This window comes from Sebastes umbrosus, chromosome 5 (genome assembly GCF_015220745.1).
Source record: "Sebastes umbrosus isolate fSebUmb1 chromosome 5, fSebUmb1.pri, whole genome shotgun sequence".
NCBI classification, from domain to species: domain Eukaryota; kingdom Metazoa; phylum Chordata; class Actinopteri; order Perciformes; family Sebastidae; genus Sebastes; species Sebastes umbrosus.
In genome coordinates this window covers 32,155,748-32,179,208 of record NC_051273.1, presented here as the reverse complement: position 1 = coordinate 32,179,208, position 23,461 = coordinate 32,155,748, and the positions used below count along the sequence as shown (strand labels likewise).

Sequence of the window (23,461 nt, the reverse complement as noted above, 5' to 3'; positions counted from 1 at the left end):
CAGCAACCCTAAAGCTCCCTAATTAGCATGTAATACTTTGTTGTTTAATCTGTACAAAAATAATGTGTAAAACTACAATTCGCTGTTTTACTTGAGGTTATATACCAGACTATTTCTTGGCTCTAATCAGTCGCCAGGCAACCAGCAGAGACTCCAGGAAGTCACTGTTTATGGCCAAGAAATAGGCTGCATCCTCATCAAATCAGGCGTTGCGGCAAAAACACTGGTCCTCCGAAAATCACATAACTGACGATCAGATCAGAAGATGCCCATGGGAAGGAGAGCAGCATAAATGACCAAAACACGATGGAGTGTGGCGTTATGTTTCACGTGTAGTGACTCAATTTGGCCTTGTGCACCAGTTTGAAACCCACCCATTTGATTGGCCTCGCTTCCTGATCAGTTACTGAAAGTAAAAGTGTTTTTTTTAATCTGTCAAGCGGCTGTAAAACGGTGGATAAACCCATTTCATTTCCTACATTCTTCACAATAAAAGTCCCCTGTTATTTTTTGCTGTTTATACTCTTCCTCCTTGCAGTATTAGTAGCAGAGTTGGCTGCAGTCGGTGACGGAGTGGCACAACTTGGCGCACTAGAGCTGGTAACGGAAACGCAAATCAGCGTGGCATAGTTTGCTGCCAAAAGTGCCAATGGAGAGCCCTATAAGTGACACTCCAGAATACAGCCCTGTGCTAATCACTGTAACGCCTGTTTTGGTGCCTCCATAGTCGGGCAAATAACCCCTCATAATACTGCAACTTGTCTTTTCTCACTTGGGTTTTTATATGGATAAAATAGAGATATAACGTGGTAATTAGTTTATAATAAAAATACTTGAGGCCAGATTTTGTTACCTTTGGACAGAGACAGGTTAGCAGTTGCACCCTGTTCCCAATCTTTATGGTAAGCTAAGCTAATGCTGCTGGCTCCAGCTTCATATTTAACAGACAGATATGAGAGAGGTATCAATCTTCCCAAAATGTCAAACTACTCCTTTAATAGAGTGTCGCAGCCTACATGATGCAGTAACTAGAATAATGTTTCAACAACTGTTGCGTTACTGAGTTGCAACTTAAAACTCCTCAGCATATTTTAAAAATTCCCTCATCCTATCCGGTTAACACAGAACATGTTAGAGAATGGTAAATGGTAAATGGACTTGCATTTATATATATATAGCGCCTTTCTAGTCTTCCGACCACTCAAAGTGCTTTACACTAAATGTCAGCATTCACACATTCACACATCACACATTCATACAATGATGGCACCATTCAAGGATCTAATCTAAATACTCATTCACACACACAGTAGTTGGAGGGCGACCCGCTCTACCTCTGAGCCACAGCCACAAGTATGGATTTACTGCCATTTTTTAAAAGTCTACAAACTTGAATCATGTAGGAGCCCTATGAGTGCATGACACAACGAAAGGCGGATATTTGACGAACCAGAGGGAACACGGGGCACCTCCCCCTGATTGGAGATGTTGCTCCGTGGTTGGTTCATGGCAACAGGGTTCTCCATGTGGAAGCCCAGCCGGTAGTCAACCTATACATAAAGAATGAGGAACGAACATTGTCAACACACACACAAATAGGTTGCCTGGCATCATGTGTGTACAAGTAAGCATGTATGGAAGTGGTTAATCTATAACTCCTGATGCTGAGACTTACCTTTGTCTTGGAATGCCATGAGAAATGAAGGCTGTTGGTCTCGCTGGGCACAGGCAGCGTGAAGGAGAGAGCATAATGATTCACCACATCGTCTCGCACATAGTACAGCTCTGCATCGAGGCCTGTGGAAAGACAAAGGACATACAATTATACCTTATGAGACATATTTTGGAAATCCAGAAGAAGAAAAAACAACTACGCTGGAGAACACATTTTCTAATTTAGAGGTAGATTTAGACACTCACACAGAGCAAGCCTGAGGAAAATGGTAAATATCAACTCAAACTGCCAGCTTGGATTAGGGGGGTTTCCCCACAATAAAAGTGATGGACTAACCACATCTGTTAGTACTTGAGAACCTCTTAGTGCCCAAAGTGAAAAACTTCAAAACGTTCAAGTGAGACAACATCCAAATATGACTGCAATTTTCTATGCAGGAAACAAAATTGGGAAGGGTTAAGATGAAGGGAGTGGAATGCCTTAGATGAAACCGGACTTCTATACAACATCCACAGTCTGTTCAGCCATTCAGTCTTAATGTATATGTGTAGTAAATGCCATAGTACATGCTCATCAGAAAGCTAGACGGGTTGGTACTGTATGTTGTGTTCCTTTCTCATTCGATCTTTAACAAAGTCAAGCCTAATAAAGTTGTTTTCACTGCTGCATCAAACAGTCTAATGTGTGCTGGTGAAATCCCCGACCCTGGCCCGGGGCAGTGCTATCAGTCCTTGAAGGCGTCTGTGTGTGAGTAGGGTCTGTCTATCAGTCTGCGAGTATCTAGTTTAAAGAGAGGGGAAGAATGTGCCCAGGCTCCCCCAATACCCTCGGGCTATCTCAGAGCCCCGGCTCATAGACCTTTCTCACATTGGCTCAATTAAAAACATTCTCAGGCATTTACCAACTCAGAGAGGAGACGGCTGTTACATAAACTAGCATCTAACCACCAAGCCCAGAGTAAGATAGCTGGAAACTGCTCCTTGTACATTTTCACTAAAATGTGTAAAATTCAAAGAAGCTAGAAAACCTAAGGAATCCATTGGTTCCAACCATGTCATACTAGGTTGTCGCAAAGGAGGCTAAATAACGCTCCAAACTAATGCTACATTGTGGAGAGGAAAAACTGCCATGGCCATTTTCAAAGGGGTCCCTTGACCTCTGACCTCAAGATATGTGAATGAAAATGGGTTCTATGGGTACCCACAAGTCTCCCCTTTACAGACATGCCAACTTTATGATAATCACATGCAGTTTGGGGCAAGTCATAGTCAAGTCAGCACACTGACACACTGACAGCTGTTGTTGCCTGTTGGGCTGCAGTTTGAGTTGTTATGATTTGAACATATTTTTTTAAGCTAAATGCAGTACCTGTGAGGATTTCTGGACAATATGTGTCATTGTTTAGTGTTTTTAATTGATTTCCAATAATAAATATATACAAACATTTGCATAAAGCAGCATATTTGCCCACTCCCATGTTATAATCGCGATTAACTATGGACAATCATCTGATTAAATATTTTAAATCGATTAACCGCTGTATTATTTTTATAAAGCCGTCACTATATCCTGACAGTAGTACATGAGACAGATAATCTGTGAAAAAGAATCATGTTCCTCTGCATCACACTGCGCTTTTTATGACATTTGCAAGATTTCACAGACCAGTGGTAAACAACCAATCAGAGCCGAGCAGTCTCCACAGCAGCTGTTAATCACTGCTCGCGAAACTCGCAAACTTGGATCAAACTCTCAAACTAGACAGCGCTGATCAAAAATGAATAAAGATTCTGTTAGTGTAATGCCTATTTCTCTTTTCAGAAACATATGTTAGTGTACTGTTTAGTTGTAAAATGAGAAAGTTTGTGACCCTGTCGGTGGGCAGTGCTTGGTTTTGGCTCGGCTGTTTTCAACATGACTGCTGGGTCATGGACTTTCTCATTTTACAACTAAGCAGTACGCTAAATTACATTTCTGAAAACATTTGAGGTGAGAAATGGGCATTACAGCAACAGAATATTGATTGAGATTTGATCAGCGCTGCCTAATTTGATTGGAGTTTGTGAGTTTCGTGAGCAGTGATTGACAGCAGCTGTAGAGAGACTGCTCGGCTCTGATTGGTTGTTTTCACTCGGGTGCCGTGAAATCTTGCAAATGTCATTAGGAGCACAGGAGGACACAGAGGAACATGATTTTTTTCACAGATTATCTGTCACATGCACGACTGTCAGGATATAGTGACAGCTTTATAAGAAATAACTTTTTATCACATTTGCTCAAAGTTACCAACTGCAGCTTTAATACAAAAATGTGGACATATAACCTTAAATAAGGAACTGAAAAATTGGAACCGGAAAATGCTATGATACATGTGCTTAGGCTAATTGTGATCAAATCTGAAAATCTGATGTTATCTTCGCATATGACTCTTCTCTGCACAGTCTCTCATGTGTATATGTAGGCACTTAACGGATTTGTGCACACGACCACACAGTTTAGTCCCGTAATAATTGCCTTTCTCGTGCTCGACTCTGTCTACCTCCCTTGTCTCAACATGTGGCCACACTGCTTTGATACCAATTAAACTATGCAACCAGGCATAAAGGCCCCAAAGAGAAGCAGCGTGTGAGTCTGGCTCGCGTTCGTCCCTCCCACAGCACCACAGACAGTCACTGTAACTGCAACAACTTCAAAACAGGAACGTGAAGGAATGGCAACAGGAGCCTGTCAGTGTACACAGACTGAGGACGGGGGAATAAGTGGTTCCTGAGGTTAAGGAAGTTGAACCACGCAGAGCAGTTTCATCACTGACTCACTGCTCTCTGCGACGGGAAAACAGCATTAGGAGAAGGTGTGCCTATAAACAAGATTCTTGTTGGTTGTTTGGCGGTCAATACATAGAAAGTGCCTCGCTACACCATCATGCTTGTTAGCTACTGCAGATGCAGACGTCTCTAATGCTAACAGACTTCTCAAACGCTGATGGAAAATAACTACATCGTTTTGAATTCCAGTGGGATAACTTGGCAGCATGTTGTGTTTTGAGGGATTATTTCCTGCAGGACATTTCCATTTCTCTCTGCTGGTGTCAAGTGATTAACAATAGCCAGGGCAGGACACACTGTATCACCTGCACTGAGCTGAAAAAAACACTCAACTCCAGCACACTTGAGCACAATGAAATAACAAGAGAAAACAGACAGAGAAAAAAGAAAGTGAATGCTTCATAAATCCTCTCTTTTCAAATTCTTAAAGCTGTTTTCCACACTGCATGAAATAAATGACACCAAATTTGTTGGTGAAATAAACCAAAAAATAAATCTGCTATGTGACCTTTCCAAATAAATGATTACTGTATTAATTAATCATTTCTACTCATATCAATAGCTCACATGTTGCAGGATGCAATCTATTCTGCCTCAGTGGAAACCATTTTTCATGAATTAGACTAAATAAGAGGTCAGTAAGCCCCTAAATCAATAAGCACATACTAACGTGTGCAACTATGTTCGTAAAAAAACTAGGCTTCATTGATGTATGGTTTGTCCCACAGTGACATGTAGCCATAACAACCAACTGTTCTTCATGAACAAGTACATGATGTGACATTGTTTATTGAAAAATGTGGTAAAATTCATCATATATCAACACAGTTGCAGTGCATTGCTAGTTTCTGTCACTCAGGACAATGTTGGCCTTTTTCTTTGACTATTAACATCTAGCTGGTTGAAAAACAGCCCAGTGGCTTTACGTAGAGCTTGTGAAATATTTTTTAAGCAAGTGACAGCATTGTGCACAGCCAAGTGGAAAAGCTCAAGTGCAAAGAGGAAGGAAGGAATAACATTTCAGGGTTTAACGGCTTGAATTATTGGGGTTAAAAATGCTATGGGGAAAGAAAACTCATAAAAACATGTGAATTCCACCATAATAACTTCAGTCCCAGTCATTAAAAATCTATAACACTCTCTGCTTTAAGTGAGAGACTCGGCAATGAAAAGGCAAAACTACATCAAAGACAGTAATGAGGGACATGATTAAAACTACTAAGCAGAACTATAAATGGTTGTGAAAGGAGGCTGATTCATCACAAGCGTACAAAAATCTGTAAGAAAACTAGTGCCTGAGGAACAAACGAACTACACAGTGAGATAACAAGAATAATTGTTTGCACCAATGTGGAAATGACTTTAAACGATATGTTTGTCTCAATAGAATACTCACGTCATATATTCCATATTAAAGTACTTTAAGTTATTGGTCGCTGTAATCAATCCTTGTGTCCACTCTGGCCGTATTCCTTTCTAATGTTTCTGCTTTCCCAGGTATTCCTTTCTTATGTGATTCCGCTTTAAGAAACAGTGGACAAAATACACAGTCTTGTGCAAGAATATAATCTATGTTTTAGCCAAAGCTAATATAAGGCTTGAGTTTGGCAAATCAAGTGGGTATTCCTAAAGTTACAGTCTTTTTTAGTATAAAATTCCCTCTCTGTGTTGTGTTACTCACTTGATCGGGCTCACTCAAACAGCTGAAGCCTCATAATAACAACCTTGGCTGAACTTGCCCCTCATCTCTTACATTAGAGTCATATTAAGAAGCAAGTATGCACAAGAGGAATGATTACAGTGACCAATAACTCTTTAATAACATAAAGAACATATAGCTGCAATAGAGAGCAATAACAGTAATCTTTTCTGTCTATGAGCAAGTATGAGCAATGTGTGAGAATTGCTAATGAATTGTAATCAGGGCTGTCAATCAATTAAAATATTTAATAGCATGATTATCCATAGTTAATCGCGATTAATCGCACATTTTTTATCTCTTCAAAATGTACCTTAAAAGGGAGATTTGTCAAGTATTTAATACTCTTATCAACATATGAATGGACAAATATGCTTACTTTATGCAAATGTATATATATATTTATTATTGGAAATCAATTAACAACACAAAACAATGACAGATATTGTCCAGAAACCCTCACAGGTACTGCATTTAGCATAAAACATATGCTCAAATCATAACCTGGCAAAATGCAGCCCAACAGACAACAACAGCTGTCAGTGTGTCAGTGTGCTGACTTGACTATGACTTGCCCCAAACTGCATGTGATTATCATAAAGTGGGCATGTCTGTAAAGGGGAGACTGGTGGGTACCCATAGAACCCGTTTTCATTCACATATATTGAGGTCAGAGGTCAAGGGACCCCTTTGAAAATGGCCATGCCAGTTTTTCCTCGCCAAATTTAGCGTAAGATTGGTGCATTATTTATCTTTTTCAACCTTCTCTCCTTCATGGTCGGTACCAATGGATTTCTTAGGTTTTTTTCTAGTTTCACATGACACCACTATAGCTTTAAAACTGAGTCCGCTATGACCTAAAAATCGCAAGTTGCGTTTAAGAAATTAGTGGTAAAGGGTAGTAAAACAAATTTACGCTAACGAGTTATCGCGTTAACTTTGACAGCCCTGTAATACATGTGGACAAAGCCTTTGCAACTTCTATTGAACTCCTAGATGTCAGCATCTGGAGTAAAGTCATAAGAAAGTGTTTGGGTCTTGGGTTCTTATGTAACGTATGTAACGTATGTGCCAAACATTTTTAGGAGGAATATCAATTAGGGTATACTTCTGTCTGGAATATCTCAGAGTGAGCTAAACATCGTCCGTAAATAAGCATTCCTTCTATTAGACATCAATTAAAATCCCTCTAATCTCTGGATCCTCTCTTGTAGCCTGAGCTTGGCGGGAAAAGATCCCCAGATGCACAACTTCATTGGTTTGACGGATTCAGCACAACACTAATCACACGCTCTTTCCACGAAACGCCCTGCTGACATTCCTAGAGTACCAACACATTAGAGCTGCCCAGCACAATCAGTCCTCCTCATTTAAGTGCCTTGCTTGAGGGCACATTGACACTTATTTCAGCTGTGGGAGGGGAGACAGGATTACTCACTCACCTCCCTCCTGCCACATTTTTCTCACTGGTTCAGACATTGAAACCGGCATGGATACAATGTTGCCTTAAACCTTTTACATCACATCACATATCAAATCAGTCTTAAAATATACTGAAAATGTCCGTTCCTTTCATATACAGCTGTCAACACAAAACTGCAACTCACAGCAGCATCTTAGTTTGTCTTAACATTTTGGGCTCCGTAAAGTTTGAAATCGACATCCAGGGTTCTCTTGCGAGCTGTGGATCACGTTGCAGACTTTGAAAGAGGAGAACAAAAGGTGGCAGTGGCCAGGTGGTAAGGTCCAGGACAGATATAACAAAGACCCTCTTGTGCGCACAGTCGACACTATACCTCCCAAAGCCTTCATCCCTGAGCGCTCCGGAGATAAACACTCCCTCCAGCCTCTCACTGCGGAAGATACTGGCGACATTAACCAAGGAAGGAGAAAATGAGGGCCCGCGTGAAACTCTATCAACTGGAAACTCCAAACAAATCCACAGGCAGGAATCAGGCAGGAGAGGGGAGGGATCTCAAGGTCTAAGATATCAGACACACAAGAAAAGCTATAAACTGAGGAGAACGGGATTTGGTCTGTGATTGAAAAAGACATTGTGTAAAGTAGCCCAATGCTAAAACTTTTAGTCTGTCAGCTGGGGAGACTCGTGGGTACCCATAGAACCCATTTTCAGTCACATATCTTGAGGTCAGAGGTCGAGGTATCCTTGTGAAAATCACAATGCCAGTTTTTCCTCGCCAAAATTGAGCCTAAGTTTGGAGCGTTATTTAGCCTCCTTTGCTACAACCTAGTAGTTGGTACCAATGGATTCCTCAGGTTTTCTAGTTTCATATGATGCTAGTAACAGACTTTTAAGAGGTTAATCAAAAATCAATACAGCGTTTTGGAGAATCAATACAGTATCGCACAACATAATATTGCGGTACTCTTGTGTATTGATATTTTCTTAAACCCCAAGAAAACAGTAGTTTAAAACATATAATCCAAAATGTTTTGTAGCATATTAACAAAGTACACACCTTAGAGAACTTTGCATTTTTGCATTGCAGCCCAAATTCAGCAGCCATTCAATTAAAAGTTTTACAACAAGCCACACAAAGCAACCCAAAATGAAGAAATAACACGATTCACAGCTCGATCAGGTTGGGTTGGGCACTAGTGATGCACGGGTCAGGGTTTTCTAGTACCCACACCCTCCACCCAAACCGTTATGAGAGCCAATCCGCACTGCCCGACCTGCAAAAATCAATCACCTGACCCACAAACCGCCAACTTTATGCTATACTTTTATGTATTATATAGCACAATAAATATCATCATTGAGGTCTGAGACAAGGACAGAGACAAGCAGAGTCCAGCACAACACGGTGTGTGTGGAACGTCATCTCACAGAAATACGTGAAATGACCATCGACCTCTTCACAGCGCATTACGTCATGATGGCACGGAATGTGTTAAAATTACGTGCCGCCACCACGGCTGGTGTGTGTGTGTTTGAGAGAGAGAGAGAGAGAGAGAGAGAGAGAGAGAGAGAGAGAGAGAGAGAGAGGAGAAGGTGGACTATTGCGCGCAATGTTTATGTAAGTTATTAGTAACTTACTCAGAACGCTGCTTTGTCACTTTTTTTTACCCGCCCGCGCAAACCCGCAATATTTTCTAGTAAGCTCACCTGAACCCGCCCGACCAGCGGGTTGTGGGTCGACCCGCGCATCACTATTGGGTACTGTTTGAACATATATCTTCTATTCATTGCACAAAAGCACCTCAACAAATTCTTTCATATCAAGTTAAAAATGGTTCACCATGTGAAAAATGCAATACAGCTAAATCACAATCACTCATAGTAAAGATGTCCATTAGCAAATTCAATTCAAACAGACGACTGACTGGTTGAAAACCGTGCTCAACTACAGGGAAACTTCAGAATAAGCAGGATTCAAATGATCACAAGACTCGCTAGTTGCTTTATGAAAAAAAAAGCCCATCTCTAATAGCAGTCATCAAAGATGAACTCTTTGCTTTAAATAACAGCCACTTTAACACGAGGCGTTGGGTTGATAATTTCAGCATGAAATCATCTGACATGCTCTCCCATGTCACGGTTAGCTCTAGAGATGTAGGGCACTTGAGAGTTGTTTTTCTTTAACTCTTCATCCTGGTTACAACGTCTGTAGGATCAGGGTAAGACTGGGTACATAATATCAGTTGGCCTACAACAGCGGTGTCCAACTGGAACTTAATGGTGGGCCACAGGCCAAAAGCAAACACCTATTGTATGCAGAAATCTTCAAATACACCATTTTAAGAATAGACGAAAATAACACATTTATACTGCATTAAAAAATCTGCATGTTTTGGCCAGCTGCATGTGATTATCATAAAGTGGGCATGTCTGTAAAGGGGAGACTCGTGGGTACCCATAGAAACCCATTTTCAATCACATATCTTGAGGTCAGAGGTCAAGGGACCCCTTTGAAAATGGCCATGCCAGTTTTTCCTCGCCAAAATTTAGCCTAACTTATGAGTGTTATTTAACCTCCTTCCCGACAAGCTAACAAGGTTGGTACCAATGGAAAACCGAGCCTGTTAAAGCCTCTGAAAGACAGAAAGTGGGTAAAAAAAAAAAAAAACGCTAACATGTAGCGAACCGCATCAAATCTTATGGCGGGCAAACTTTGGCCCTCGAGCCCTACTTTGGGCAGGCCTGGCCTACAGTTACTTTCCAGGTGTGGTAAACACAAGAGCATGTACCTAGCCACAATCTGGAACAGCATGCATCTGAAGAAAGCTATGACAGCCACTCTTGTTTGGACAGGAGTTGGTAAAGATAATAAAAAAAAAGACATAAGATAACACTACACACAAAAGTGAGAGTCACATAACCGTAGTGGGTGGAAACGCGCATTAAGTCACTTTTTTTTTGCTGATTTTCTGGAAATTTAATTTAAATTTGTGCTACATTTGGATGGAAACTTGACTACTGAGGCGTTTTCACTGGCAGACACACCTTTCCTTCCAAAGGAAAGAATAAGCAAAGACGAGTTTTAGTGCAGGTCCCAACAAAAATCCAACAGAAGTTTCATTACCTCCAGCAATTAAAAAAAAAAGCATTAGCATCAAAGATAAAAAAAAATGAAAGCACTATAATAATGTAGAATAAAGTTATCATGATGTAGTAGGTTCTCTGAAAAGCACAACCCAACATCCTGACCACAGTCACCAACTTATCTTTTACAGTTTCCGACAGCAGCGCTGGTTGCAAAAATAGTCCCGTCTGAAAGCATCTTACAGCTCGAAGAGAAAAGCACACATTAAGTCACAATCTCTGTGGTTTTCTTTGATTCACTTCAAAAGAAACCATACATCAGTTTTCCTCTTTTATTCCATGAAGTGCCCCGGGGGCAGACGAGGATGAAGGCAGGGAAAGGAATCTGAGCAAGACTTGTCTGCCGCTGTATAGGCTGCTCGTTGATGGTTATTTGTTGCTTAAAGGGGCTCCTGAGTTTACTCAACAAATATCAAATGGTTTACTGAAAAAAATGATTAGCAGTTTGAGGCAGGTCATTTAAGAAGGTCTCACGCACACCCATCTCACTCATCTATTTTTGGATGCTGTTTCACATGAGCGGCTTTGTGAGTACCGTCGCGGTTTGAAAGCTTCGGTTGTGCGCGCAAGGTCAAATATTTTTGTTTGTTTTTTAGTTCAGAAAGGTGCGTTTCCTAACTAAATTATCTTCTGTTTTAGAATTCAACATCTACTGCTCCTAATATTTCTTCATTTCCACAACATAACAGCAAAGTTAAATCAATGTAACCCGAGCCTGGCAGTGGTCTCAATTGAATTACAGTATAGCTCAAATTCTTGTGGCAGTTGCCGAGAAAAAAAAACCTGATTGTATATTTCCAAAGCCAATATTACAATTTTAAACACAAGGGCGACAATTTATAAAATGAGGCTCCTGTAGAGCAACCACCCATCTTTTGTCTGAGAGCCGCTGCTCTCAGACAAAAGACGTGAAAGCAGGGGCTCCCCTATTCAACCAGGGGATCCTTGGAGAGTGGCATGAAGGAAATGAATGCTGCTGCCAATCACTCCTCACTGTTCACTGGCTCTTTTTCAAAGCCCCTGCTTTCCTTTCAGCTCTGTGGAGGAGGGGGCTGTGGGGGGGGAGGCTGGACATGCACTTGGCTCTTCAGAATACAAGGACGATTTTACACACTTGTTCATATTTTTTTTTTTTAGACCTGGATATTTCCATTTTTGCATGCTCTGGGAGTGGAAAAATTACCTCATTGCTAGAATTTACCCTGTTGGAAGTGACAATGAAATAAAATGGAAAATGTTTTTTTTAAGATCACAATTAGGGCTGTCAATCGATCAAAATATTTAATCGCGATTAAATGCATGATTGTCCATAGTTAATCGCGATTAGATTAATCGCAAATTAGTCACACATTTTATATCGGTTCAAAATCTACCTTAAAGGGAGTTTTGTCAAGTATCAACATGGGAGTGGTCAAATATGCTGCTTTACGCAAATGTATGTATATATTTATTATTGGAAATCAATTAACAACACAAAACAATGACAAATATTGTCCAGAAACCCTCACAGGTTCTGCATTCAGCATAATATGCTCAAATCATAACATGGCAAACTGCAGCCAGACAGACAACAACAGCTGTCAGTGTGTCAGTGTGCTGACTTGACTATGACTTGCCACAAACTGCATGTGATTATCATAAAGTGGGCATGTCTGTAAAGGGGAGACTCGTGGGTACCCATAGAACCCATTTTCATTCACATATCTAGAGGCTAGAGGTCAAGGGACCCCTTTGAAAACAGCCATGCCGGTTTTTCCTCGCCAAACTTTAGCACAAGTTTGGAGCGTTATTTAGCCTCCTTCACAACAAGCTAGTATGGCATGGTTTGTACCAATGGATTCCTTAGGTTTGATACCAGTTTCTTTACTCTAGCTTTAAAACTGAGCCCGCTACAACCAGAAAATCGCAATATAATACCAGGTGGAGTTTGTCTGATTAGAATCTGTAAACAACTGTAGCTGCACAAAACAAGTTTCCTGTTCTCACAAGCAAACTAGGGCTGCAACTAACTAATATTTCATTGTCGATTAATCTGTTGATTATTTTCTCAGTTCATAGATCAGTTGTTTGGTCTATAAAATGTTAGATAATGTCGATCAGTGTTTCCCAAAGCCCCAGGTGACGTTCTCAAATATCTTGTTTTGTCCACAACTCAAAGATATTTAGTTTACTGTCATAGAGGAGTAAAGAAACCAGAAAATATTTCACATTTAAGAAGCTGGAATCGCAGAATTTTGATACTCAATTACCGATTAATCGATAATCAAAATAGTTGACAATTAATTTAATAGTTGACAACTAACAGATTAATAGTTGCAGCTCTGAATCAAAGTATTGGAAAAAATGTTTTTTAAAAAGGAACTGCTTATTTAGTCCACACGATACTAATTTTGGTTGGGGACTGTGAAGCTATGGTTTTGCATTAACTGGAAAATCCCAGCGCTGCTACAGTGAGCTGCAAGAACACAGTGAGTGTGCCACGCGAGAACTAGAAAACAGACTCTCTTAGTGCTTACTCAGTTTCCACCAAGATAAATTCCTCGGAGTAATGTGTTGCCTGGTCTACCATGGAAAACTGGGCTCAAACAGGCCATTATTATAGGAGAAAGCAAATGAATGTACAGAAATCTTATTTCTTACTTCATCCCTCATCTTCTAAATGATCACATGGATGGTCAGAATGCCAGGAAACAGAGAAAGAAAGACAGCTATTGTAGCCTGTGAGACCAATGTCATAGCTTGGTGTCATGGGCCTTATGAATGTAGTCTGGATCATGCCATGGTGTTTAGTGAGCAGTGTGATGCAGCAGCTCTCTCGCTCACAATACATTCTGAACAACCATTACAATAAAAAAGTTATAAAACCTTCATGGTAAGCATGAGCCTAAAAAGTTAGATGATTAGCGGATCAACAGAAAATTAATCAGCAACTATTTTGATAATTATTTAAGCATTTTTCAAGCAGAAATGCAAAGAAATCCCTGGATACAGCTTCTCCAATATGAGGATTTGCTGCTTTTCTCTGTTTTATATCATTGTAAACTGAATATCTTTGGAGTCAGACAAACTAAGACATCTGAATATATGAGCATGTGGTCTAGAAAAACTGCGATGGCCATTTTTCTGGTGCTTTACAGACTCTCTCCTGGCTGAATTATACCTGTTGTTTCCTGTCCAGGACTATATTTGATTTCTTTATGATCTGATTCACTCACTATCTGTTTTAACCATTATGGACTTTCATTACACTCCAGAAATCTATAACTGTACATGCTGAAGTTTGGATCAATGAGGTGGCTTCTCATCTAAAAAGATGTGATCTTGCCAGCTTCTGACAACTTTGATCACAATGGTGTTTTGCAATTTTCCATGTTCTATAAAAACAATAGGTTGTGTGGGGATTTTCAGCATTTTTCAACTGTCGTCCAGCAAAAACGGATTTCTATGTGTTAAGTCTGGCTTAAGTAACTGAATTTTGAGCTGGCAGCTGCAACTCAATTCAAACCTAGGATGCGGGTCTTGAGACACAGCTGATATGGGAGCTGAGGGTAGGAATGCATGTGGAGAGTTGAGACGGACAGTTCGTTTCCCATTAGTCATGTGCAGAAACAATCAGGGATGCTGCCTGCAGTTCATCCATAGAAAGATACGCTGCGCATGCAAAACCCTGTTTCTATTCAGGCATGACTTTTTCCTGCTCCTACCAACCCCTCGAGAGTCAGGTTGTTTGTTAAAGTTATCAAAACGAAACCCTGAATGGAGAGTCCATCTGCTTAGAAAGCAGAGAGGCCACGGCAAGACTGCAGAACTTGGTGAGATCACTTTTTCCCCGCCCCATCACAATAATGTCTCTATGCTTTATTGGGAAGAAATACCATTTTATTACTGAACAATTGCAATGAATAGGCTACAAATCATGTGGAGACAATTTCAAGAAACTCGAAAAACTGTTAACTTTAAAACTATGATGAAATGTGTTCGCGTTTTTTCCCCCGTAGACTAACTGTGAATATTTTAAACATGCAATATCGTTGATGAAAAATGACGAGACTAAATTGTATTTTAAAAAATAAAAACTTTACCAAAATTTCTCATTATTTTCAACAAAATGATTGGTCTTGGCTAGACAAGATGGTGTGAAATGTTCAAAATAATGACTAAAATATAGCTGAAGAAAATGATGAAAAACATTTTGACTAAAATGTAATGACTTTTCGTCGACTAAAACTAAAACTATGAAGGATAAAAATGACTAAAATGTGACTAAAACTAATAAGTATTTTCTTCTAAACAGTAAGACTAAGACTAAAATTGCTGCCAAAATGAACACTGGTTAGAATGGAGCTGAGCGGGGATGCTACTGGTTAAACGTGGTTAAGGGATGCTCCTCCATCCCAGCTTGTTGTGGCAGTTCCATGACCCTGCTATCATTCATTTTATTATTCACAACAGTGCTTTACCTACAGTGACATGTCAAAATGTCTTCCATGAAAAAGTCCTATTGTTCATGCTGGCTCACTGGGATACTTATGTGGAACAGAGTTATTATTAATGTTATCATTAATAAGCACAGTGCTTCTCCAGCCATGACAATCTCTCATACTTGACATAATTGAGCCTTCTAGCACGTGGCACATTTTTCTTTTGGTCCTAACCCGTCTAAATTCCATATTATAAATCACAAACTATCCATCTGGTGCTCCGGATACTCCTATGTTAGATACAAGATTCTCCAGAAACTCCTGTTAACAGACACAAGCCCTTTGCGGTTCAGAGAACAATCTCAGAGTATTTCATTCCTTTTTTTGTCTACAGATGTTGTAGGCACGTATGTCAGAGCATGCGAGCATAAAGGGCTTATTTTAGTCAATATTGAGATCACGATTATTTAACGATTACTCATTGGCTTTGGAAACATCATGCATTAGAAAGAACATTTCTAATATTTTGTTAACTCCAAAATATATAAATAGATAGATTGATTGATTGATAGTAATGAATGACATTTCTATATAACATGAAGCCAAAACAAGTATGATGCAAGAAATAATGCAGGCTACTTAAAGTGGCAGTAGGCAGTATATTTTTGGCATCATTGGGTAAAAATTCCAAAATAACCTTTCAGCATATTGTAGTTTAAGTGTTCTGAGAGATAACTAGACTTCTGCTCCTCCTCATGGCTCTGTTTTCAGGCTTTAGAACATCTAGTCCATGATGGTAGACTTTGACCAATCTCAGGTCACTAGAGAGAGAGCGTTCCTATTGGCTGTGCTCTGGTCATGTGACTGGAACTTGGCGTTCCTTCAACAGATTTCGCAATGGCGTCACAAACTTTCTCATTTTACAGCTAAACCGTGCACTACAAGATGATTCTGAAAACATTTGAGGATAGAAATAGGCATTAACGTTACATAATATTGATTCATATTTGATCAGCGCTGCCTAGTTTGACCGTTTGGTCGGAGTTCGCGAGTGATTGACAGCCGGCTCTCATAGACGGCAGATGGACAGCAGACCTCAGATTAGCTCTTACTGCTTGTTTTCCTCCGGTCTGTGAAATCTTGCAGATGCCGTTAGGAGCACCGGAGGACACAGAGGACACAGAGGCACATGATTTTATTCAGGTTACCTGTTTCATGTACTACTGTCACGATATAGCAACCGTTTTATGAACCGCTACCTCTTGACAAGTAACCGCGACAGTGCAACTGCAGGGCTGAGTTTTCTTGCGGTGGTGACGCGCTTTGAGTTCAGGCTGGTGCACACCAAGGGGAGAGTACAAGCAAGGAGGCAGGGAGGCATCTGATTGGTTCTTTCCAAGCGGACCACGAGGCAGTGATTGGTAGACGTTTTTACAGGATTACAGCAGCTACAGATGACGGCTCTTTTCCGGTCCTTTTTCAGACCTCATAAGTAATGGGTCGCTGTCGGGGTGTAAACACCATTTCAATCAATATAACAAATAGTGTAAACTGGAGAACATCGTCAACCCTGGCTTTAAGCCAAAATTGTTATTGTAATTGAAATTTGATTAATTTCCCAGCCATGGCATCTGAGCACTGAGACAAATCTGAGTGGCGGTACACTTTTGAAAGCTTCCTAATTTGGAGACCGTCTCTGAACTCAGGAAAACCTGTTGAGGGCAGACAACAATTCTTTCAAAGGCTTTGCCAAGTGATGTTGTGACACGTTTTTTACAACATGCCATGTGTCACATTGTCTTATCTGTGGACATTATCAGTTGTTTTCATTCAGGAAAAAATATGAATTCACAATAGACATGTGTTATAATTCATTATATCTATTAAGTTGACTGATGAGTCGGAGGTTTTACTACAGGACCAGCTGGTTTAAAGACAAAAGCAAACTTTAGATCTCTCCATGAATCTGCAGCGAGACTCCCCAGCAGCATATCGACGACGTGAAGCTGATGCCAGTTTCACCTCCCTCCAACATGTTTTTTCCTACAGTTGTTGCCACTGCATCATGGAAGTTTCTGTCCACACATACTTTTAGCTCCGCACACGTAGTTGTCAAACATTAAGAGATTTCTCCACACAACCAGACAAGGTTTCACGCAGACCACAAGAGAGGCCCTCGTCTGGCAGCAGACAGATGCAACCGAAAAGGATGGAGTCAGCCTACGGTCTAACACCAGTCAGATTATAGAGAGGAGGAAAGCAGCTGGAATGGGCTTTTTTTTTTTTTTTTTTTTACACAGAATAGTGAGTGATAGTTTAATGCTCTTGTCAAAGTGCCAGAGACCAAAATCATCCTCTTTACCTGTCTACATATTTGAAAGCGTCACACGATCTGGATAATCTGCCATGAATTTGCATCAGTATGATGCTCATGATTGAGTTTATGAGTCTAAACATAGTACCACGCTGGCAGCACTGAATCACTCTGCATAAACAGCATGGCGAGGTTGGCCAACACAACTTCCTGTTCGAAACCTGGACACACTTTATCCTGGATATATCGACAACAGAAACACATGTAGCCGAGTCCTACTGAATCACAACTGATGCCAAAATGCTGATACCATAACAAGATGATGATACAGTTATCTACCACAGCACATTACTCAGTTTGAGGAGCTGCAGCATCAGCTTCCTCCCCCCACACAGACATTACGCACTAGCACTTCTATAGCCGTTCATTGGACTGTAAAGTGGCACTCGCATGGTAAATGACTAGTTCCAAACAGCACCCTCGACACATCTTCGGTAAACCCTAAATTAACAATTTAGGACCAATCCATAAAACTGGCTCCACCATGGGAACCGGGATAAAGGAGATCAGCCCATTTTTAACATTCACAGACACCATTATAGCCAACATAACAAGGACACCTACATTTAGGCTTCAACAGCCAAATTGTGAAGTAAAGACAGCGCATTTCTGTTTATTTTGCAAGTATAGCAAGTTTTTTTCTTCGTATACAGTATAGCCAGTGCTCAAAGTGGGCCGGTACTCACCGGTACGCAGTATTGAAACTTCTACACTTTACTACTTAGCGTGCCTTGACTTTTTCTTGAGTACCGGTGCTTTTCACAAGCTGCCGGTACGCTTTTCTGCCCTCAATCAGGTTCTCTGAGAGATTCATAACGGCGCAGCACCAGCGTATTTGCGCCGTGCCTCATAAGCCGTATGAACATAAAAACTATGTGGGGAGAATCTGGACGCACGGCATGAGGGGAGGGAGGGTGAGAACGAGGTGCTATAATTTATCAAAACAATGTTCACGTCCTTTTTGTAAAATAATTAGTGAACTGTTCGTCATAATGTTTTTATTTCTGAACATATATAATTAATGAAACATTATCTTAAAGTTTTCTGAATCTGCTCTTTTAAATTTATAGAATATGATTTTACAGGGCAAACATTTCAAGAAGAATTGAGTGTTCAGACAGGCTGTGATAAATAATAATAATAAAAATTAAATTAATAATAATAATGGTCCAAAATGATGATAAATTGCATAGTTTTTAGTCAAAAACCTAATTTCCTTGATGTAGGACCCCCAAACCCAATATCTTCTAGTATCTTTTATTCACTGTAGAAATTCCAAATGTGTGTCTGTATAATATGTAGGAACATCCTGACTGGGACGCTGCTCCTAAAACCTGAATGAATAGCTCACACACCTCAGCTCTGCATTCATACCTGTACCTGCCTGTCTGGCTGCTGTTGATTCCAGCCTATAGACATCCTACAATAGGTCTATATTATAGAGCGATACTATAAATAACAAAGGAAAGCACTTTAAGTATTAACAATGTATACAAACACACCACTTTAACCCTATAATGTTCCAGTTGGAATATTATTGGAGTATTATAGGCCTACTATAGAAGATGCATAACAAAAGTATAATAATAGCAATAAAACCACAGCTGATTATGACTGACACAGCATAACATGCTTAAAGAAATAATAAATAAATCAGAATAAGTTGCAAAAGATTGCTGAAACCGGCGGATACACACACCAACAAGTGAATAAGAGTACTGGTAGTTCTTTTTTCCACTTCAAGTACTGATTATAGCTCAAATACTAATGCCTCAAAATAGACAAGTCAGTTCCATATAGCACAGTGCCCCTGGCCCATATCATACGTAAAACACAACTTTGTGCATCTTCAGTATCTGCGTAATGGACTCCAAAGGTACTATCAACACAATGGACCAAACTTACCTCCCTGCAGCTCACTTCATACAACCTAATACTGACACTAAACCACAAATATCCCATTCTGGCTGTGGTTTTAAATGTATGGCCTAGTCACTTCCTCCTTTCCACAATTCCTGGTGGTGACACATCAGCATACCTTTACTGATGCAGCCCAGCGTTGAAACACACAACAGCTGTGAAGCTGCTTCAAGCTTCAAGTCTGTTTTCTTAATGATGGAACTTTTGGCTTTCTTGTGTGAGGTAATATTAAATGATATCTACTGTTGACTGAGCCAACATTGTGCTTAACAGTTGCACTGATTTAAGATCCACACATAATGATATGTACAGTTTTTGTATCAAGTATTGCAAGTTGATCTTTATAGTAATGCTAAAATCTACAGCACAGCTCATAAAAAGCAATTACCGCCCAGCTGTCTACTATTGTTGTGATGGCATAATTTGTACATTTCATGGCACATGTTAATATACAGTACCCACAGCATGAGGCATTTAAATAAGAAGTAATGTTATTTTATTCTGTTTTATCATTATTATTATTCTATGATATTTAGAGTGTCCAAGATAATCTGCAATCTACAACAGTATGGGTGACTTTTCCATTTTATATATATATATATATATATATATATATATATATATATATATATATATATATATATATATATAAATATACGTATATATATATAAATATAAATATACGTATATATATAAATATACATATATATATATAAAAATACACATATATATAAATACACGTATATATATATATATATATATAAAAATATACATATATATATACATATATATATATAAATATACATATATATATATACATATATATATATATATATATATATATATACACATACATATATATATATATATATAAACATATATATATATATATATATATATATATATATATATATATGTATATATATATATATATATATACATATATGTATATATATATATATAATCCATTAAATGGAAAATATATTATATTGGGCATTTACACCCAAAATTACAATTGACTCATGTTGTATATAACACTTTGCTGCTATTTAAACACAATAAGAGCAAATTGTAAAGTTTCACTACAGTTCAGTAGTGTTTTAGAAGGAAAAATGCAAATGTGAGTCACACTGGCACTACCTCATCACAACACACACTCACAGATGAAACACTGATAAAAGTTTGCAGACAGCTGTCTTTACATGAAGGCCTTGTTTCTTTTCTTACCCAGAAGCTTCTTCACCTCCTCAACACTCATGTATATGTTGACACTCGGGTGGATGTAGTTGTTGTTGTTGTAGTTGTTGTTGACGCTAGATGTGCTGCTCGGGTTGGCCAGGCAGGAGGCCCCCTCCAGCAGCAGCAGGAGGAAGAAGAAGCCCCCGAGCCTCCACCTCCACAGCACCGAGTGTGGCCAACCTCGGGACTCAGGCGGGCTGCCAGAGCCCCGAACCAACCCGGGAACCAAGCCGGGAATCAAGCCCCACATAGCCGCGGTAGTCCGTCGTGTTCCACAGTCGACAACTTCTTGTTTCTCATCCGTATCTGAAGTTAATCCCGGGAGGCAACATTACTAGTTACTTTACTCCACTTGTAGCTTTAACTCCTCTGCTCCACCAGCCCGTTGTTTGTCCTCTCCTGCTAGCTGAGCCGGGCTAAGTTAGCCGGAGCGGGCTAACTAACTCACCGTCCGACGGTTAGTGTTTGACTGTTGACGGTTTACGACCAGCACATCAAACACTCACCGGACACCGCCGCATTGAGGCGCTCTGATTTGCCCGGGCTGAAACTAAAGAAGGAAAAAGGTGCCCTAAAGTAGCCGACTAGCTCCTACATCCAGCTCTCTCCCTCCATGGTTCTCCTCCGTGTCTTTCTCCCCCTCACTATCTCAGCTTTCACCCGGAGCAGCAGGGAGGAGGGGGGGCAGCGGGGCAACCACTACAGGACGGGAGTGATGCCTTCACGGGCTGCCGGACATATGTCCACAAACTCACAGTAAATAGAGAACCAAAAAAGGAGTTCAATTATATCACATTAAAGGTCCCATTTCGTGCTCATTTTCAGGTTCATACTTGTAGTTTGTGTTTCTACTAGAACATGTTTACGTGCTTTAATGTTAAAAAAACTGTTATTTTCCTCATACTGTCAACCTTTAATATACCTGTATTCATGCTCTGTCTGAAACGCTCCGTTTTAGCGCATTTCAACGGAATTGCAACAGAATTGCGTTGCTAGGCAACAGCTTGGGTCCATGTGTACTTCCTGTCAGCTGATGACATTCACATACACTGCAACAGGAACTAAACTGGGACATATTTAGATTGTTTACGTTTAAAATTGTGTCAAGGGTCTAAATATTGTATATTCGTGACATCACAAATGGGCAGAAATCCTGACAGCTTCTTTCAAATGCAGAGTGTCTGAATACGGGCTGTGTGTATTTCCCTGTGGATTCAGCGTTTCGATACTTTCACAGTATTTATATAGGACTTAAGCCTGCTTTTTAATTAAAAAACATGAAAATCTCACTTTTTTATAATATGGGACCTTTAAGAAGCACTGAAGCCAAACAGACTGGGAATTCTGTACCTATAATTGTTGTTGTTGTTGTTGTTGTGTAATTATATTACATTTGTTGTTACCGTTAACTTAGTTGTCATGAATATACATCAGTCATCAGAATAGTGCCTATTCAATCTTAAAAAAGTCTGTGCATTTAATACATTAAATATGATTCCATTTGGGCCAGTTTCTAATGAGCTATGAAATATTTCCAATACACTTGTTGTCCATAAGCACTCCTGGGTCGGAAAGGCACATACAACTTCCGAGGTTCACTGAAGGCAGCACAACAACCGCAGGTCTGGAGAACAAGTGGGATGATTATCTATAACTAAACATGCCAACATGCAAATACTGCTATATAATGAGAAGCATGCTTTTTAGGGGTAGAGGGGCATATTTGCACTGAGGCCATCAAAACTAGTAGTGAGACAACAGCTTTTAAATTAATAAAATACAATTAAATGAAGTGCATTCTGTATGCTTTTAGTTTGTGTTGGTTTCAGGATTCAGGTCAGAGGTCTTCAATCAGGGGCCTCAGAGATGTGAACAATGGGACGTACTGGACAACTGCCCTGCCCTTCTATCTTGGTTGTAAAAGCGCCTTTTTCACAAGTCAAAACTTTTCTTTCACCCACATGTTGCTGTTCCATCTATAGCCAGAGAAAGAATGGAAATAAAATAAAACCATTAAAAAGCATTATTTTTTATTTTATTAAAGCTGAAGTAGGCGAGATTGGAGCAAATATTATTAAAAAAAGTTATTTTCATAAAACGGTTGCTATATCGTGACAGTAGTAGATGAAACAGGTAACCTGAAAAAAATCATGTCCCTCTGTGTCCTCCGGTGTCCTCCAGTGCTCCTAACGGCATCTGCAAGATTTCACAGACCATAGGAAAACAAGCAGTAAGAGCTGATCTGAGGTCTGCTGTCAATCAATCTGAACTCCAACCAAACAGTCAAAGTAGGCAGCGCTGATCAAATATGAATCAATATTCTGTTACGTTAACGCCTATTTCTCTCCTCAAATGTTTTCAGAATCATCTTGTAGTGCACGGTTTAGCTGTAAAATGAGAAAGTTTATGACGCTGCCGCCATTGTGAAATCTGGTGAAGGAACACCAAGTTCCAGTCACATGACCGGAGCACAGCCAATAGGAACGCTCTCTCTCTGAAATGACCTGTGATTGGTCAAAGTCTCCCGTCACGGGCTACATTTTCTAAAGCCTGAAAGCAGAGCCATGAGGAGGTGCAGAAGTCTAGTTCTCTCTCAGAATACTTGAATTACAATATACTGAAAGGTTGTTTTGGAATTTTTGCCCAATGATACCAAAAATATACTGCCTACTGCCACTTTAAAGCCTATAGAATACACCACACACTACACAACATTAAATTGTAATGTAGACCACACCAAA

General features: G+C 39.8%; 1 protein-coding gene and 1 long non-coding RNA gene across 4 annotated transcripts in view; one reads left to right on the top strand and one right to left on the bottom strand.

The window, feature by feature from the left end:
• ryk (receptor like tyrosine kinase) overlaps positions 1–21,430 on the bottom strand; it is a 57,325-nt gene extending 35,895 nt beyond the window's left edge. For 2 of the 3 annotated variants that reach the window (XM_037770315.1, XM_037770313.1), the window contains exons 1-3: positions 20,709–21,430; positions 1,676–1,797; positions 1,451–1,550 (exon numbers count right to left, since the gene is read on the bottom strand). In XM_037770315.1, the coding sequence (XP_037626243.1) occupies positions 1,451–1,550; positions 1,676–1,797; positions 20,709–20,970 (484 nt within the window). In that variant the 5' untranslated portion in view covers positions 20,971–21,430. The remainder of the gene's footprint in view (positions 1–1,450; positions 1,551–1,675; positions 1,798–20,708) is intronic. The other variant, XM_037770312.1, reaches the window with a different exon arrangement.
• A 516-nt stretch (positions 21,431–21,946) lies between these two features.
• LOC119488911 lies at positions 21,947–22,743 on the top strand. The gene is made up of 2 exons (XR_005207052.1): positions 21,947–22,342; positions 22,534–22,743. It is a non-coding gene; the product is annotated as an uncharacterized LOC119488911 (long non-coding RNA).
• Positions 22,744–23,461: the final 718 nt, after the last annotated feature.